The sequence below is a fragment of the Sinocyclocheilus rhinocerous genome, unplaced genomic scaffold, assembly GCF_001515625.1.
Source record: "Sinocyclocheilus rhinocerous isolate Xijiao unplaced genomic scaffold, SAMN03320098_v1.1 scaffold3008, whole genome shotgun sequence".
NCBI classification, from domain to species: Eukaryota; Metazoa; Chordata; class Actinopteri; order Cypriniformes; family Cyprinidae; genus Sinocyclocheilus; species Sinocyclocheilus rhinocerous.
Genome location: NW_015652302.1, coordinates 28082 through 45090, shown reverse-complemented (window position 1 = coordinate 45090; position 17009 = coordinate 28082). Strand labels below are relative to the sequence as shown.

At 36.9% G+C, this 17009-nt stretch overlaps 1 protein-coding gene across 2 annotated transcripts; it reads left to right on the top strand.

Moving 5' to 3' along the window:
• Positions 1 to 4982: 4982 nt before the first annotated feature.
• LOC107714597 (polyhomeotic-like protein 1) lies at positions 4983 to 16903 on the top strand. 2 transcript variants are annotated; one of them, XM_016520477.1, is made up of 16 exons: positions 4983 to 5211; positions 5736 to 5885; positions 6032 to 6142; positions 7428 to 7505; positions 7659 to 7802; positions 7980 to 8141; positions 9038 to 9122; positions 10581 to 11503; positions 11584 to 11722; positions 13002 to 13171; positions 13334 to 13406; positions 13516 to 13603; positions 13735 to 13906; positions 14526 to 14651; positions 15152 to 15263; positions 15353 to 16903. In XM_016520477.1, exons 2-16 carry the CDS (start codon positions 5766 to 5768, stop codon positions 15502 to 15504), a joined length of 2655 nt encoding a protein of 884 aa, XP_016375963.1. In that variant the 5' UTR covers positions 4983 to 5211; positions 5736 to 5765; the 3' UTR covers positions 15505 to 16903. The 2 variants fall into 2 exon arrangements, with proteins under 2 accessions (XP_016375963.1, XP_016375962.1); XM_016520476.1 differs by lacking the exons at positions 15152 to 15263; positions 15353 to 16903 and adding an exon at positions 14853 to 15140 and having other exon boundaries at positions 14526 to 14763.
• Positions 16904 to 17009: the final 106 nt, after the last annotated feature.

Here is a 17009-nt window from a genome sequence, read left to right as displayed (position 1 = left end):
ATACAGACCAACTAAAAGCCTTTGAATAGATACAATGGTGAATATTCACTCGCTGAAATCGTTTAAAAGCGTTTGTGTAGCGTTTATGCAGCCGCTCTAAAAAACCTGCCCTGGGAGGAGGCAAAGATACGTGAATGGGCAATGGACTATTGCTATAGACCTGTTACCCTTTCAGTAAGCAAGATTCATCAATTATTGACCGAACTCTCTTAGAGAGAGGAGGCAAGGCAGCAGGGGAGAGAGCGAGAGGGAGGGAGCAGGAAAAAGAGGAAGAGAGAGAGAGGGTCAAGAGACTTTACCAACAAGAGAATAGAGAAATGAAAAAGTGATATTGAGGGGGCTGACACTAAAAAATATCTATATATTTTCCCCTCTCAGACAGGAATCTTTATTCATTTTTGTCTTTAACTGGTCTTAAAACTATTTATTTACATATTGCTTAAAATGTACAGTGGATATGTCATATAAAGTGATTACATGTAAAAGTGTTGCAATGCATTTTATTTGTAAAAATTACACTGCAGTATGGTTCCTCAACCTGGAGTTAGTGTAGTCCTGAACCTTTGTCCTTAAACCTAAATAATTTATCTTAAATTTAATGTATCCTGTCACCCATCTACACATGACATGAGCATTGCATTGTGTTACAAGCAAATAAAGATCAGGAATTTTGCATGCAGATTTCACATTGTGTTCAAGTTGGTCATGGTGTCACATGAATTCGCCCTGCTGACCAACAAAAAACTGCATGGTTTGAAAGTGACTTTTGTGTGAGCTACATTACTTCACTTTTGGCAACCTTATTTTTTTATTTTTATTTTTTTGCAAAAAGTGACTGCACTTTAACTCATTCCATTTACAATGTACTGTATGTGATTCTGCTACTTCCGACAACAGGACAAATGGATTTAAAACTTTGACGCATCCACTGTAGACAGTTTCTGTGTCCGAAAATCCCCACTGTTTTCTCATTCACTGATCCCTGTGTCAGTCCACTTATCTAGTCTAGGGTGACCATACGTGCCATTTTCCCAGGACGCGTCCTGGCCAGGATTTCTATATTGCCTAAAATATCTAGGGTTTGGCTTTGTTTGCGTGTGCAGACCGATCGGTGTATGACATCGGTTCCTTGTGTTTTCGAAACGCTGTCGAGGTACTTTGAATCAAAGCAATATAGAAATCCTGGCCAGGACGTGTCCTGGGAAAATAGCACGTATGGTAAGCCTAATCTAGTCCACTTGAAGGAGTGAATGAAAATAAGTGAATTCAGGCTGCCATTTTTGCATATGTTTTGCTTACTGTTTAATGATCATTTGGCAATTAGCTAACTGGCAAGTTCCACTTGTTAACGATATTGAAATCTGTCATGGTGGCATTTGCCACAGTGTTGCTATGTGGTTGCTAGGTGTTCTTAATGTTGTTAGGGGTGTTGCTGGGGTGGTTTTTAGGTTGCTTTCTCGCCCCATCAAAAGAGTCCACTACCTTTAGTGCAAGTATGGGGTGTTTTTACCCACTTCTATTGGAAAATCCTAACTCCAATTTGCTTAGAAACATAATAGCTTAAAGATTTGGAACCCTGACCCTAAATATCAGCAATAATCAACAAAAATATTTTGTACATTCTTTTTTTAGAAAGGTGTTTTCTTTATATTCAAAACTATATGAATTCTGACTGATATGTGAACAACTGACCTATGGAGAAATAAAACCAGAACTATGTATTTTTATAGTTCCTTATTCTAATAATTCTTGTATTTTAGCACAACATGCACACTGAATTCTCTAAATGTCAGCCTCACTAACAGATTTGAGATTTGAAGACGGAAAAAATGTTGTTTCGTCTCAACACACTGTCCTTAAGATCACATTAAAAAGAATAAATAAATAATAATAATGATGATAATAGTAATTGCTACATAACTCCTAGAAGTTCTTCTAAGTTCTAAAGCTTCACTTTATGTGTCTTTCTGGAAGATCAGATTGAGAACAGCCAGGAAACAGGCCAGAACCTCTTCTTCACAGAAAACACGCAGTTCATCAATTTTCTGCTGTATTGCTTCATTCTTTCTCAGGTAATTCCAGTAGAAATCTCTGGGTTCTCGTCCATTCTTGTGGTAGTGTCTGATCACCATGACAGCCCTGTCAGAGGTGAAGCCTTGTGTTTGTTTTGCTGCCCTGTTTAGGATGTACATGTAGGCCTGAACTTGATAATAGTACTCGTGTGTTTCATTCAGGTGTGCATGACGACCACCATTTTTTGGTTTAGTGAAGACTTTGCCCACCATATCTCCAGTGGTTCCTTTACATTCAATCACCATTTTTTCACTTTTTCCCCCTTTTACTTCTGCTAAGAAGTCCAATCTTCCAGAGAGGAATCCAAAGTCTACTTTGTTACTTTTGGTGTATCTCACTCTCATGTTTGTACCAGTTTCTCGCAGCTCGTGGTAGAACTTGAGGCATTCACGTTCATCTCCTGGGTTCTGGAAATATTTGCCGAACTTTTGTGGAGAGGAGGTTGTCCAGAGAGCTGACTCGTCAGCATAATCTCTGTTCTCAATGTCACGGACATTCACTGTCACACCGGCAGAAATATTTGCAAGATTGTTTCCAACTTCTAAATGTCTCCAGCTCCTTGTCTGTGTTGTAGCATACATCGTGGGTGTGGAGATGGCTTCTGTCTGGTATTTGTCCCTGAACCTGAATCCACAACTTGTGTTTGATACATTCTTTCTCCACTGCGATCTTAGAGCTTCCTCTGAACCTTTTCTTTTTTCAAAGAAAATCATCACTGTGAGTTCAAGAATTTTTCCATTGTCTTTCAGTGGCAGTGAGTTCTTTAGTTCCCGGCAGCCGAGACGTGGAATGCTGTTAAACTGAAGCTTGAAGTTTTCCAGTTCTTTTACAATATCCTGGGCTTTCTGAATGATGCCTGCATTCTCTGAGAGCCTAATGACTTTCTGGTTCAGTACACCGTTGGGCAAGTTCATTCGAAGTGACTTTAGAAGTACTAGGTAGTCGCTTACTGATATTCCACTGGTGCTGGTGCTTGAAACAGGATGAGCTTTTTCAGGCAAAAAAACCCTAGAACGGTGCCCAGATCCTGGTTTTGAACTGCCCCCAAAACCTTGCTTTTCTGTTCCTCTTTCATTCTTTCCACCCGTGCTTCCAGTCCAGCCATACCCCATCCTTATTTTCAGTTCTAGCTCGTAAAAGTTGTCATCATCCCGTACCTTCTGTTCATTCAACCAATTTCCCTTCTTCCAGCTCCCATCTTTCAATTCACCCACTCTGGATCTTGAAGGCTCCATGTTTTTATCTTTAAAATTCTTTACACCTAGAAAATATTCGAATTGGGGAAATTAATGTAATAAAAAATTAATAAATACAATAAAATAAAATAAAAATGATATGTACTTTAATACTCCACAACATTAGGCACGTAAAACCTGCAACAAAATATATTTTTCCACCGTAGCCCTTTTAAAAATGTTATTTAGTATTTCAGTATAACATTTACATTTAGTCATTTTGCAGACGCTTTTATCCAAAGCGACTTACAATTGGGGAATACATAAAGCGATTCTTCTTAAAGAGGCAAACAGACACAGGAAGTGCTCGTAATACCAACTTTCAGGCATTGTTCAAATAAGTACAAGCTAGAACGGGAAGGAATAAATAAAGAGAAAGTCAAAAATGTTTTTTTTTTAAATTTAGGATGAAGTCAAGTAGCGTCGAAAGAGATGAGTTTTCAGCTGTCGCTTGAAATAATAAAAAGATAAAATTAATGTTATTTGACAAGATTTAATTAAATAGTTCTTTAATTCATAATAATGAAGATATTAAACTGATTATATGATGTTAGGATAAACTAACACTTTAAAGGTCAGAGGACTGAATCATTATTGTATACAAATTACGGCACCTGGAAATTTTCATGTCACACCCTGTCATGTGATCTCTATGCTTTGTTAGTCATAGGATTTTATCTCTTCTTTTAAAATGTTAACATTTCACTTTTGTTTAGCACATCATGATAATCTATATTAACCATTTATGTTTTTTTTTTAATAATTATGTTTGTATAGCAGTTGTGTATATTTTGTGTATATTTATATACACATTATACACATGTATATTACACAACACATAATTGGTTTTGTCCTGACAGTACTAATATTTCTTATACATAATATACTGTATATAATACATACCTTCTCTAAAATAGTAGAGAAAATATATACTTACTGAGGTTTTCATCTGATTCAAGCAGTCGAATCATAACAAGACTGCATGCGCATACTTGACTCCCTGTGTTTATGTTGTCAGGTGAGACGTCAGCTGAATAACAGGTCAGCCCAGATTGCAAATAAGCCCTTTCATTTTCCATTCACCTGATTGCATGTGTGTTCATATCATGTTTTCATTTTTCTTGTAAATCATTAGACGTCAGTGTAGGTCATACAAAAATGACTTGCATAAATCTCTTTAAAGATGAACATGTTTCCAATTTCTGAAATAAATGTTTTAAAATTAAATTAATTTGAATAGTTGAATATATGAATTATGAATATAATTATTAATATGTTTTAAAATACAAATAATATTTGAATTACATTTTTTGAAAATACTTTTTTTGAAAATTGTGTAATCCTTTAGGCTGTTTATGCTTAATGAATGAAAGAAAGTGAAAGTGTTTTAATAATTCACCATTTGATTTAGTTTATTTTAATTAATTAATTTATTTTATTTATTTTTGACATAAATAATATTTGAGAAATCGCAATATTTGATTTTAAATTCAAGAGCTTTGCGTTCGTGTTCGCTGGATTTTTTTAATCTATTTTTTGTTATCTATAACCTGTCTTAGCGTATGTATTGCAAGTGTGTATTTATTTATTCATTGTACAGACAGACAGACAGACGGACTTTTATTGTGTAATTATATGACACCGCTGCAGACATCTATCTGGCACGTCATTTTTTGCGCCGGAAAAAGAATAGTAAACAGTGCGGGGGGCGGGGTTTCATCGCTTTTTTTGAGCCTCATCACAATCACCGTTGTTTGAAGAATTCCAACAATACTTGCGAAGGCAAAAAAATAAACACTGGAACTATATTATATCGATATCATAAGCACCGTGGACTCAACGTTTTCTGCTGGTTGTTTCCATTACGAGAGAGGGAAGCAAAAACAGTGCCGATCGCAGAGAGGTAAAATTCTGTCTGTTTGGCACTTTGGGAGTCGCCAACATTTTTGCAGCATCGGATGAGATACTGGGGGTGGACATGGTGTCTATTTTCACCCAGTGCATTGCTTCTGCTCGTACACATATGCAAATAAATAAGTGTGCATGGTGTTACTTTGTCTAGAATGCATCGCAACTTGCTGATGTGTGAATATTGCACAGAACTAATGCAGCAGAACCTCGATCATTCATCACTCGCAGATGACCGATAACCTTAACCTTTATTTATTCATTACTAATGCTGTATACATTAAAACTACTTAACATCGTTGGGATATTTTAAAGAGATTTAAACAGATTAAATCTAAAGATTTGAACAGACTTGAGTGTTCTAACAAGTTAACAAGTGTGCCTGTGCGAAAGTGTTCTTCTACTCCATTGTTTTTATTCTAATTAGCTGTTTTAATTCATATTTTATGAAACGGATAAGCATAAAAACGCTTCTAAATCGTTTGTTGATGCATATTTTTCTCTGGTATTGTTACAAAGTTTGATTGACTGGTCGTCCATCCAGTGAGCATGGAGGCAGGAGAAGACCAGACCAACTCCAGCTCAGCCAATAGCAGTGCAGCATCAGGGGGAAACTCCCGCCCCCCTCAAATAGCTCAAATGTCTCTGTATGAAAGGCAAGCCGTGCAGGTGGGTCACAAAGCCAATGCGAAGTCCACAAACAGCCAAATTGAAGTGTAATTTAAATCACTTATTCATGTCAGTGCCACTCTGTGACTTGAATTGTCTTGAACTGTGGGAAATGCAGTTGTCTGTACCCTTGAATATGTTTCCAGGCACTGCAGGCGTTACAGAGGCAGCCCAATGCAGCTCAGTACTTCCAGCAACTGATGCTGCAGCAGCAGATCAACAGCGCTCAACTCCATAACCTGGCTGCTGTGCAACAGGTCAGACACAGTCAGTAAATCATATCAAGCAAGATGAGGAAAAACAACCAAATTATGCATATTTTCTTTACAAATTTGAGCAGCTTTTTAAAATCTCAGTCCTGGTGTTTTAACTAGAGGATTCATCATTTTTACCTGGTTGGGTAAATTAAGTACACTACTGTTCATTCACAAAAAAATAAAAAATAAAAAAATCAGCAAGGACACATTCAATTGATAAAAAGTGACAGTAAAGACGTATAGGCCTGGTTTCATAGATAGGGCTTAGGTTAAACCAGGATTAGGCAATAGGTCAATTAGGAAATTTAAGTAGTTTTTATAAACGTGCCTTAGAAAAAAACATTACTGGTGAGCATCTTGAGACAAAACAAAGGCACTGACTTATTTTAAGATCAGTCAGTGCAAGTTTCTTTCAGTTGAAACAGCTCAGATTTACATTTTAGTCTGGGATTAGGTTTAAGCCTTGTCTGTGAAACCGGGGGATAATGTTACAAAAGATTCCTATTTCAAATGAATGCTGTTCTTTTGAACTTTCTAATAATCAAAGAATTCAGAAAAAAATCCACAAAAATACTAAGCAGTGCAATTGTTTTCAACAAGCATAAGAAATGTGTCTTGAACACCAAATTAGCATATTAGAATGATTTCTGAAGGATTATTTGACACTGAAGTCTGGAGTTATGGCTGCTGAATATTCAGCTTTGCATCACAGAAAATGTTATTTTATAATATTTTCATAATATTTCTCAGTATTACAGTTTTTACTATATTTTTGATCAAAAAAATGCAACCTTGGCATAAAAGACTTTTTAAAAAAATATCTTACAGACTCCAAATGTTTGAGCAGCAGTGTACGTGATTGTGTTTTACACGTGTTGAAATATGAATTAACATGTCTTATATTCAATATATAAGCATTGTTTTGCACCATATTTAATTATAATTGTTTTTCAGCAAAGTGTTTATGAATTCATAGCTATCATGGAGCTACATTGTAGTTGTAAAAATTTCCATAATTTTTTGCAAATGGTCATTTATTATTATGGATTTTTTTAGAAAAATTATTATCGCTAATAATTGTTTTATTTCTTTTTATGAATCTAATGTATTTACCATAATTTCTGTTATTCTTATTATTGTTATTAAGAACATTCAGTAATTTTTTTTTCATAAACTTTGTTATATCAATTTTACACCAAAAAATATAGTAAGTGCTGTAATGTTGTTCAACAAATTTTTTTTCTTCAGTATTTCACCCTGAGATATATCCTTTTTATATTTTCAGGCAACTCTTGCAGCCAGCCGTCAGTCCAGCTCTCCCAGTAACAGTGTCTCTCAAGCTACAAGTTCAGCGCAGTGCACAGTGAGTGCTTTTACATCGATTAAATGTGTGGCCTGGCTGATGGAAATTAGAACTATGCTCACTTCTAATTCTTTGTTTGTGAAAATGAAACGGAATGAATGGAATGTTTTATTAAATAGAGGCTAGAGCTGATCTATGGTGTGCTTGTTTTAGGTCAACTTAAGTACCACTTCTGGTGGAGGGACCATGACAAACCCCCGTCCAGTGGGACCTGCCACCTCTGCAACCTCAACAGCCCTTAGCCAGTCAGTTTTGCTGGGTGGAAACTCGGCTGGACAGGGTCAGATGTACCTGAGAGTAAGTGTCTTGTCAGAGTACACTTAAATCCAGACCAAGACCTAATATATGTTTTTATGGCTTGTAATAACACTGTAAAACAGTATAAAACTGTTCACCTGGGGACCGTTATTGTAATGTTTATCCAAGCTCACTCTTTTCCTAAGAGTGTCATTTTACTGGTCTTTCCACCCACAGGTAAACAGCTCTCTCAGGACACCTCTCACCCCTCAGCTCATTTTCATGCCTGGTGGTACAGCGACAGCTGCTGTGGCAACGGTTGCCCAACAGCAGCCCCAGCAACAGCAGCAACAGGAAACAGCTCCCACATCCTCAAGTAACCAGTCAGACAACGATCAGGTGAGACATTTGGCCTTCTAAGTGTTTTTTTCTTGACACTTCGACTGTGTCATAATCTGGGGCAATCTAGTAAGCAATGAATCCTACTTCCTAAGCAACTTCACCATGCAATGAGACCAGGTTGCTTGGTTTTTGTCTTTTTCACTGTATGTTAAACATCAAATATATTCTTTTTTTTCTTTTTTTTTGTCAAATAAGTTTTATTGAAAGACAAAGATTTTGAAGATGGAATTGCAATCTTAGATATTTTGTCTCTATTACATGTACAAAGAATACAATCAAAATTATAAAAGAGAGAAAAAAAACACATTACAAACCATCCCTTACAAGACCTTTAACATTAAATTGTAAAGTATGATGAAAAAATATTAAAACATTACATGTTTTAAATTTTTTTTACATGTATTAAAACATTACATTCATTAAGAAATGATCCCTTAGTCCGTAGGGGTTCCATCAAGGTAACAGAGAAAAGGGTGCCAGATTTTATCAAACTGCTCAAATTTGCCCTTCCCTTCATACAGTACCTAATTTGTTCCAAATGTAAAGTAGAAATCATCTCTCCAAGCCGTAGTTTACATGTAGGAGCCTCCTTTTTCTTCCAGAATTAACAGTATTAACTTCTTGGCTGTAGTTTAACTGTATTCCAGCTGTTTGAAACATCAAATATATTCTTAATGGTTATATATTCTTAATAATTAGTGATTCTGTTACATAGCATTTCACTGTCAGTTTTGAACAAAAAAAAATTACTTGTCAGTGGAAATTTGTCTCGTCTGGTTAGACCATAGTGTTAAGATCTTTGTTCATTTTGATGTTGGTATACCCTTCTCCTTTTCACACTTTTCATTGTTTTGCCTCTTGCATAATTTCCTTTGTCTCTCTCTCTCTTTTAGGTGCAGAACTTGGCAATGCGTTGCGTGTCCACTCCAAGGGTGGCTACTGTGAAGACAGAGTTTGCAGACAGGAAGGAGACAAGCGGTGAGGATTAAAATGAAGATATTACAATAAGGTTTTTTCTGCTTGGCCAGTAGTTCAGATTTCCACTTGCCCTGCTCCAACACACAATTTTTTTTAACTTCAATTTCTAATTGTATAAATCATGATGTAGTCTTAGTTTTAATCTGTTATAATAAATTTATTATTATTTAACGTGTTTTATTTTTAAATTGTATAATTAATAAATTATCTAACTTTTTTAAAACAATATAATTAATTAATATATTTTTCACATATACCCATTCAAAAGCTTGGGGTCAGTAAGTTTTTTTGTTTGTTTTTTGTTGTTTTTTTAATGACAGTTGAGATGTTAAAAAATCTACATATTTCAAATCAATAAAGTTCTATTGAACATTCTCTTCATTAAAAAACCTGAAAAAAATAATCATGGCTGCTGAAAATTCCGCTTTGCCTTCACAGGAGTAAATTACATGTAAAAACAATTATTTGCAAAAAGGAATCAGTTATTTTAAATTGTAATAATATTACTGTTTTTACTGTATTTTTAATCAAATAAATGCATTCCTGGTGAACATAAGATATTTCTTTCTAAAACATTGAAAACTTTTCTTTAAAGGGGTCATATGATGCTTTTTTAAAGATCATTTCAGAAGCGCCTGATTGTCATAGCAAAGTCAGAATTACCTCCTCTCCTAGGTTCGTGAAACGGTCGTCCATAAAATGCATTGCTGTTCTGTTGTAAGTAATCTTAAAGATTCCTAAATGCATCTACTTTCGGAAGGTGAAATAAAGTGCTTTTGCTTTCGCCTAGAAACACACAGCGTCTCCTTGACATGGCTGCTTCAACACTAACTGCGGTTACTGACACCATGCCTTCTTTCTTTGCGTGCACATTTGCGGCGGGATTATGCAAATATTTCCACATAGTGGGGTAGATATGTGGGGGCGTGTTAGAATGAGCCGTTTTAGGGGGGCGTGGCAGAGTCTTAACTTTGATAAAGAATATCTCTTTGGTTTTGAGACTTTAGTCTTTGCAACTTCAGGGATCTTATCTATGCACAATCAGCTTGTAACACTCCAAAGAGAAAGGAAAACTTGAAATCGCATCATATGACCCCTTTAAAACGAAAATATGCAATAATTGCTGGACATTATGCACTTTTTATAAACATAGAGGAAACTCCAAGCCATCAACATTCATAAACACTTTGGCTGAGGAAAAAAAGAAAAACAATAGCATACATGGCAAAACATGTCCTTATCTGACAAGTTTAAATTAACACATTTATTACTAAATGTCACAGAAAACCAAATGTTTAATTTTACTAGTCATAATAATGCATGTACAAAGTCACTCCCTGTTGTTTCGCCTTGTATTGCATTTCAGATTCCCAAATGTATATGTCTGCTGCAATCATTTCCCAATTGCACTGACTATGAAATGAACTAAAGTTTGTTTATCTCTCTCTGACCTCTAAGGCTCATTCCCACTTAACCAGCAAACTCCGACTCAGCAGCAGTTTGGTCAGTCAGCCCAGCAGATCCAACCACAGACTCAACCGCTCGCCAACACCAAACTGCAAAATCCCAGCATGCCTGGTCTCAACGGGAAGGGCGCGAACCAATCCGCTGTCACCCCACAGCAAGCTGGAGCTTCCTCCAATCCTCCGTCCTCCTCGCCTTCCCCCTCGCACCCTCTCTCCCAGCTCCTCCTTTCTCAATCTGGCTTGTGCCAAGCTCGAGGAGTACCAGCTGCTACGGCCACCGTAACCCACATCCTGGTGCCCACCTCCAATGTTCCTACATCTTCTCAAGGCTATCCGATGGGCACAGTGGCAAACAAATCTAACATGACTGCCCAGACATTAGTGGTGCAGCCACTCCAGCAGACGGGGGCGAATCTGAGCACTGAAAAACTGGGTCATGGAACGGGGCATGTGCCAATTCAACCTAAAACGGCTCAGGGGCATCGGCTGCCAGTGCAGATGCCCCCTCGCCACCCACCTCCCATTCTCCCAGCACCACCCAACAATGGGCAGGCCACGGGAGGCCATCACACTCCCCACGTCCCAGTTCAGCTGGTCGGAGCGAGGCAGAGCACACTAGGAAACTCCCAGGCTTTAGCAGTGGCCCAGGCTCGGACCTGTTGTGCCCAGCAGGATGCTACGGCTATCGTGCCAGTCAATAACTCTGGTAGCAATGTTGTTACAATGGTGACTGCTGTGGAAATGGGCGGAGCCGGCATGTGCCTTAAAACAGCCCAAAGTGCCCTCCCAATGTCTCAGATGCAAACCAATCAGAGCCCAGTGTTGAGTCAGGGTAATCCTGCTTCGGTCACACACTCAATGGGTGGACAGAATAACTCTGGAGATTCTGTTTTCATTCAGTCTGGACCAGCTCAGGTTAGTAGATAATGGGTGAACTGTATTTCCCTGTGGTCTGTCCATGCTGTGGCACTCATGCAATCTTCCTTCTCTTGTAGACGAAGCCTGGGATTGGTCCATTAAAAAGGAAATCTGAATCAGATTTACCCCATGAGATGTCAGCCGAGGCTGTCAATGCAAGTCCGTCAATGCAAGACTCCGCTCCTCCTCTCTCACCAGCTCCCTCACTAGATACAGGTGGGCCATAGGCAGGAATAGTATGACTCGGTCACAATGTTTACTGCAAAATGCTTCTCCTTTTTTTTTATTTTTTATTATACACTATTTTATAAAGGTTTGGGGTCAGTAAGATTTTTTTTTTAGGAGAAATTACATTGAGCAAGGGCATGGTTAAATTTATCAAAAGTAAGAGTAAACACATTTATAATGTAACTAACCATTTCTATTCCAAACAAATGCTGTTCCTTTGGACTTTCAATTCATCAAAGAATCCTGATAAAATGTATCATGGTTTCCACAAAAACATTATCATTAATCAACTGTTTCCAGCATTAATAAAAATAAATGTTTCTTTTCCATCACAGGAATAAATTACATTAAAAAATATATTAAAATAGAGAAATTATTTTATATTGTGAAAAATATTTTACTGCATTACTGTTCTTACTGTGATTATTAAATGTATCCTTGGTGAGCATGAGAGACTTCTTTTAAAACATAAAAAACTGGTAGTGACAAATAATTGTAATGTTATTTAAAACCAAGTGTTTTTTTTTTATCACATATTTTATTGTTGGTTATCCTTCTTTTCCTTAGTTATCATAGTGGTTAATACTGGATAATTAATTTTTAATCCTCATTTCCCACAATTTGTACATTTAGATTATATTTTCTATAATTTTACACTCACTTAAAGTTTATCTTTAAAAACCATAACCATTTATTAATGCTGTTAAATGTAATGTTTAACAGATCTCAAAATGAATATCTGTTTTTTACACTGTACATTATAAAATTGTGTTTGTCTGAATTGTGAAACTGATATGTTGTTTTGATGTTTTGCAGTAAAAAAGTCTTGTTGTCTTGTCACATTCAGTTTATACTACAAGTTTGCATCTAACATAAATATTGTAATATAACTAATGAACTAATGTACATGTAAATATAATCATAAAATGTAGTAATGAACATTATATTTATAAAAAAAAAAAATATAATTATAAAATGTAGTAATAAACATTTTGTAATATATATATATATATATATATATATATATATACATAAGTGATTCAACAGTAAACACTGTTGAATCTATGGTTGCAAAGGGGTGGAAAATTTCGGGAAACTTTCCAAAAATTCCTGGAAAGATTCCAAAATTTCTGGAATGTTTCTGAAATTTACTGAAAATTTTCCACCTTTTTGCAACCCTAGTTGAATCACTATTTATTCTTCTCATTTGTATGAATGTTTTTGCTCTTCTGAACCATCTGTTTCTCCCTGTCTATTTGTTGTTTAGTCCCAGAGATAGCGTTCTCCTCTCCGCCTACTCTCTCTCTCTCTCTCCCTCTCTCTCGTGGAGGAGGACAGGGTGATCGAGCACCTGTCCCGCAGGCTGTGGTCAAACCTCAGGTCCTCACTCACCTCATCGAGGGCTTTGTTATCCAGGAGGGAGCCGAACCTTTCCCTGTGAGTGTATCTGCTAAATACAAATCTAGTTTTTCATGGAAAGGCTTTTTTTTTTTTCAGACCACAAAAGAAAGAAATTCCAGTGTTAAGACACTCATTAATTAGTGGACCGGAGGTCTGAGAGGAATAGAACACACATTAATTGTTCCTTCTGATTGACAGGTGACTGGGCCATTGAAAGAACTTTCTCTGGCTGTTCCACCCATCCTACATCCAGAGAACATCCGCTCTGATAGTGAGTTTTTGTTTCAAAGTTGTGGAAAAATATTTCCTACAATGAAGTTGTTCGGACATATTTATATTCTCTCTGTCTGTTACACATTGTGTCTATATATCGTTTTCAGAATTAAAGTGTGAATACTGTCTAAGATTTGCACCGGCCAGCCAGTTCAGACGATCAAAGCGCTTCTGTTCCAAAACATGTGCCAAGAGGTGAGACCAAAATCAGCCCATATCATTGATAGATTCTTAAAACGTCTTTTTAATAGTAAAAAAATGTATATTGAAAAAATGTAATTAATTATGAATTAACCTGAATGAGTATGTATGTGCTTTTCAAACAGGTACAATGTCAGCTGCAGTAACCACTACCGTGTTAGTAGGGGTCTTGAGGGTGTCGAACGGCCACCAGGGGCCCCTGTTGTGCAGGATGTTATTGCTAGACGCAGGGGTCCTCGCAGAAGCAGCTCTGAGATCGCCTGTGCTAAAATAACAGGCAGGCATCTTCCTGTAAAGGTGAGATCATTGCAGCAACCTGATTATAAGATAATCAAATTAAAATCATATATACACTACTGTTCAAAAGTTTAAGGTCAGAAAGATTTTTATTTAAATACTTTTAATTAATACTTTTATTCAGCAAGGATGCATAAAATTTATAAAAAGTGACAGTAAAGACATTTATGTTACAAAAAATTATATTTAAAATAAATGCCATTCTTGTGAACTTTGTATTCCTTAAAGGATCCTGAAATAAATGTATCACGGTTTCCACAAACATTACATATTAAGCAGCACAACTGTTTTTAATAATAAAAATGTTTATTGAGCACCAAATCAGCATATTAGAATGATTCTGAAGGATCATGTGATAATAAAGCCTGGAGTAATGGCTTCTGAAAATTCAGCTTTGCCATCACAAGAACAAATTACAAAGTTTGTGAGCATAAGAGACTTTCAGAAACATAAAAAAATTTAAAAAAACTTTTGAACTGCAGTGTAGATATATGAAGTCACCCAAAGGGAACTGAAAATCATACTTTTAACATCCACGGTTTTAAAACATTGTAAATAATTGTTTTTTTTAATGAATATATTTTATCAATGTTTTTTTTCCTCTCTCTCTCTTTCGCAGTGTCGTTCAGAATCTAGCCGTTCTGAGGACATTTCCAGCTGTGAGGGTGAGGAAGAGGAAGACTTCTTGTCACTCTCTCCCAGCTCATCCTTCTCATGCCCAAGACCAACCCACTGTGGCCCTCAGTTGGATGACACAGCACCAAGTGGCCTCCCAGTGGATGAGAACCACTTCCTATCTGGCAACCCTGCTCACTGGAGTGTGGAAGAAGTGTGTCAGTTCATTTCTTCTCTTCAAGGTTAGTGTTCTGATGCTCCTCTGGATGTATGCTTTGTGTTCACCTGTATATTTACTATATTATATCATATACACCTCCATGTCTTGCAGGTTGTGAGGACCTGGCATCCCAGTTCCTGTCACAGGAGATTGATGGCCAAGCGCTCATGCTTCTAAAGGAAGAGCATCTTATGTCCACCATGAACATCAAACTCGGTCCTGCCCTCAAAATCTGTGCTTCTATCAACAGCCTGAAGGATTGAACGAGGGACGGAGAGAGAGAAGTAGCAGGATTAGAGCTTTATACTATTGTCACCAGCCTGAGAAACTGAAACTGATGGGCATGAAAAGACATTGAGTTTATGGCTGACCTAGAGATTAATCCAAAAAATAAAAAACAGCGAACTCAGTTGGATGACACAGCACCAAGTGGCCTCCCAGTGGATGAGAACCACTTCCTATCTGGCAACCCTGCTCACTGGAGTGTGGAAGAAGTGTGTCAGTTCATTTCTTCTCTTCAAGGTTAGTGTTCTGATGCTCCTCTGGATGTATGCTTTGTGTTCACCTGTATATTTACTATATTATATCATATACACCTCCATGTCTTGCAGGTTGTGAGGACCTGGCATCCCAGTTCCTGTCACAGGAGATTGATGGCCAAGCGCTCATGCTTCTAAAGGAAGAGCATCTTATGTCCACCATGAACATCAAACTCGGTCCTGCCCTCAAAATCTGTGCTTCTATCAACAGCCTGAAGGATTGAACGAGGGACGGAGAGAGAGAAGTAGCAGGATTAGAGCTTTATACTATTGTCACCAGCCTGAGAAACTGAAACTGATGGGCATGAAAAGACATTGAGTTTATGGCTGACCTAGAGATTAATCCAAAAAATAAAAAACAGCGAAGAGCAGGAATGAATGACATCTGAAGGGGAAAACAAGTGATGCCTTATTAAAGCAAATTATTTACCGTTGTATTTTTGTTTAGATGTGAAAGTCTGAATTATTAATAATATTGTTTTCAATGATGGCTAGATTGGAACTGACTAGTTCTCACTTTAATTTGTCCTGTTTTCAAACAGTTCTAGAAAGAATAATGGGAGTGATCCTAAAGGAAAAAATAGCACAAAGATAATAATGTGTAATCTTTAAATGACAGAATCGATTAGTTAGGAGGTGATAAACATAATACATCTCGATTCTGGATTTTGAATGTGCTACATACAGTATATAATATCTGGGCTGTGTTTGAATGGGCATGTGAGCTTCGCATCTCTGATTTGAGGCCGTCACTGTAAATGTGTAGTTTGCTTTTTGTGTTTGTCAGTTATGTTAAACAATAGTAATCAAAGTATGACTGATAATGCCATTAGAGAAAGTAATCAATGTTATACCTGTAGTGCTTTTGACTATCAGAGTCAAAGATGTGATTAAGTTGCCTTTCTAAAAAAAAAAAACCGGTATGTTTCCTCTGACAGCAGCATCTTCCTTCAGGGCTTCCCTTATTTTTCCCCCAAAAAAGTCAACTTGAGTGTCATTTCACTACTTTTGTTTGGAAAGCCTGTGGTTTTCGGTTGATCAGCACTTGATAAAGGGATTGTTGATTGTCTTCAGTGTGCCATTTAGGAAGTTAATACAATTAGATTCCCATACACTATATAACTCTGTCTGCTGTGAAACTATAGAAATGGTCATTGCAGCCATTGGTGATTTCATACTGCAGCTTTCTGCGTGTGTTCCTGATTCACTGCTATTAATGGTTCAGAGGCTGTGAGAGATGGAAAATCTGTAGTTATGTTCTCACTACACAGTATTACTGAATGGACGTAGGTTTTGTTTCGTTTTGTAAATCACAGACTGAAGGAATGATTGGATAACTGATTCTATAACAATAAATTGTTTTTTTTTCTACAGTAGACAGTTAGGAAACTTTTCATTTGTATTAAAAAGTAGCATCATTATTTTTGGGTACAGTTTACCGGCTTCATAGACAAGTATTAGTAGCTTTACCTGAGAGTCTTGCAGCACCGGTATGATGAGGTAGTGTGTAAATGTTTATGAGAGAGTGAGAGAGAGAGCGCCTAAGAAAGCTTTTTGCTGGCGCTCTAAGCATATGGCTGAGTTTCTTTGTATGCTTAAATATGAATAAAGAAGGTGCTGTGACATTCACAACCAGTTTTTCTCAAGTCTTTATTTCCCGGTTGGCAAATTAGCATTAGTTTCTGGTCCTTGTTTTAAAATGCATTGATGGCTTTGTCAATGGATAATG

Excerpts from the sequence above, each read along its gene's own strand:
- LOC107714597 (XM_016520477.1), top strand. The coding sequence starts at position 5,766 with ATGGAGGCAGGAGAAGACCAGACCAACTCCAGCTCAGCCAATAGCAGT. Across the intron at positions 13,907-14,525 it reads GCAGGCATCTTCCTGTAAAG|TGTCGTTCAGAATCTAGCCG; the intron begins GTGAGATCATTG and ends TCTCTTTCGCAG. Across the intron at positions 14,652-15,151 it reads CAACCCACTGTGGCCCTCAG|TTGGATGACACAGCACCAAG; the intron begins TTGGATGACACA and ends CAGCGAACTCAG.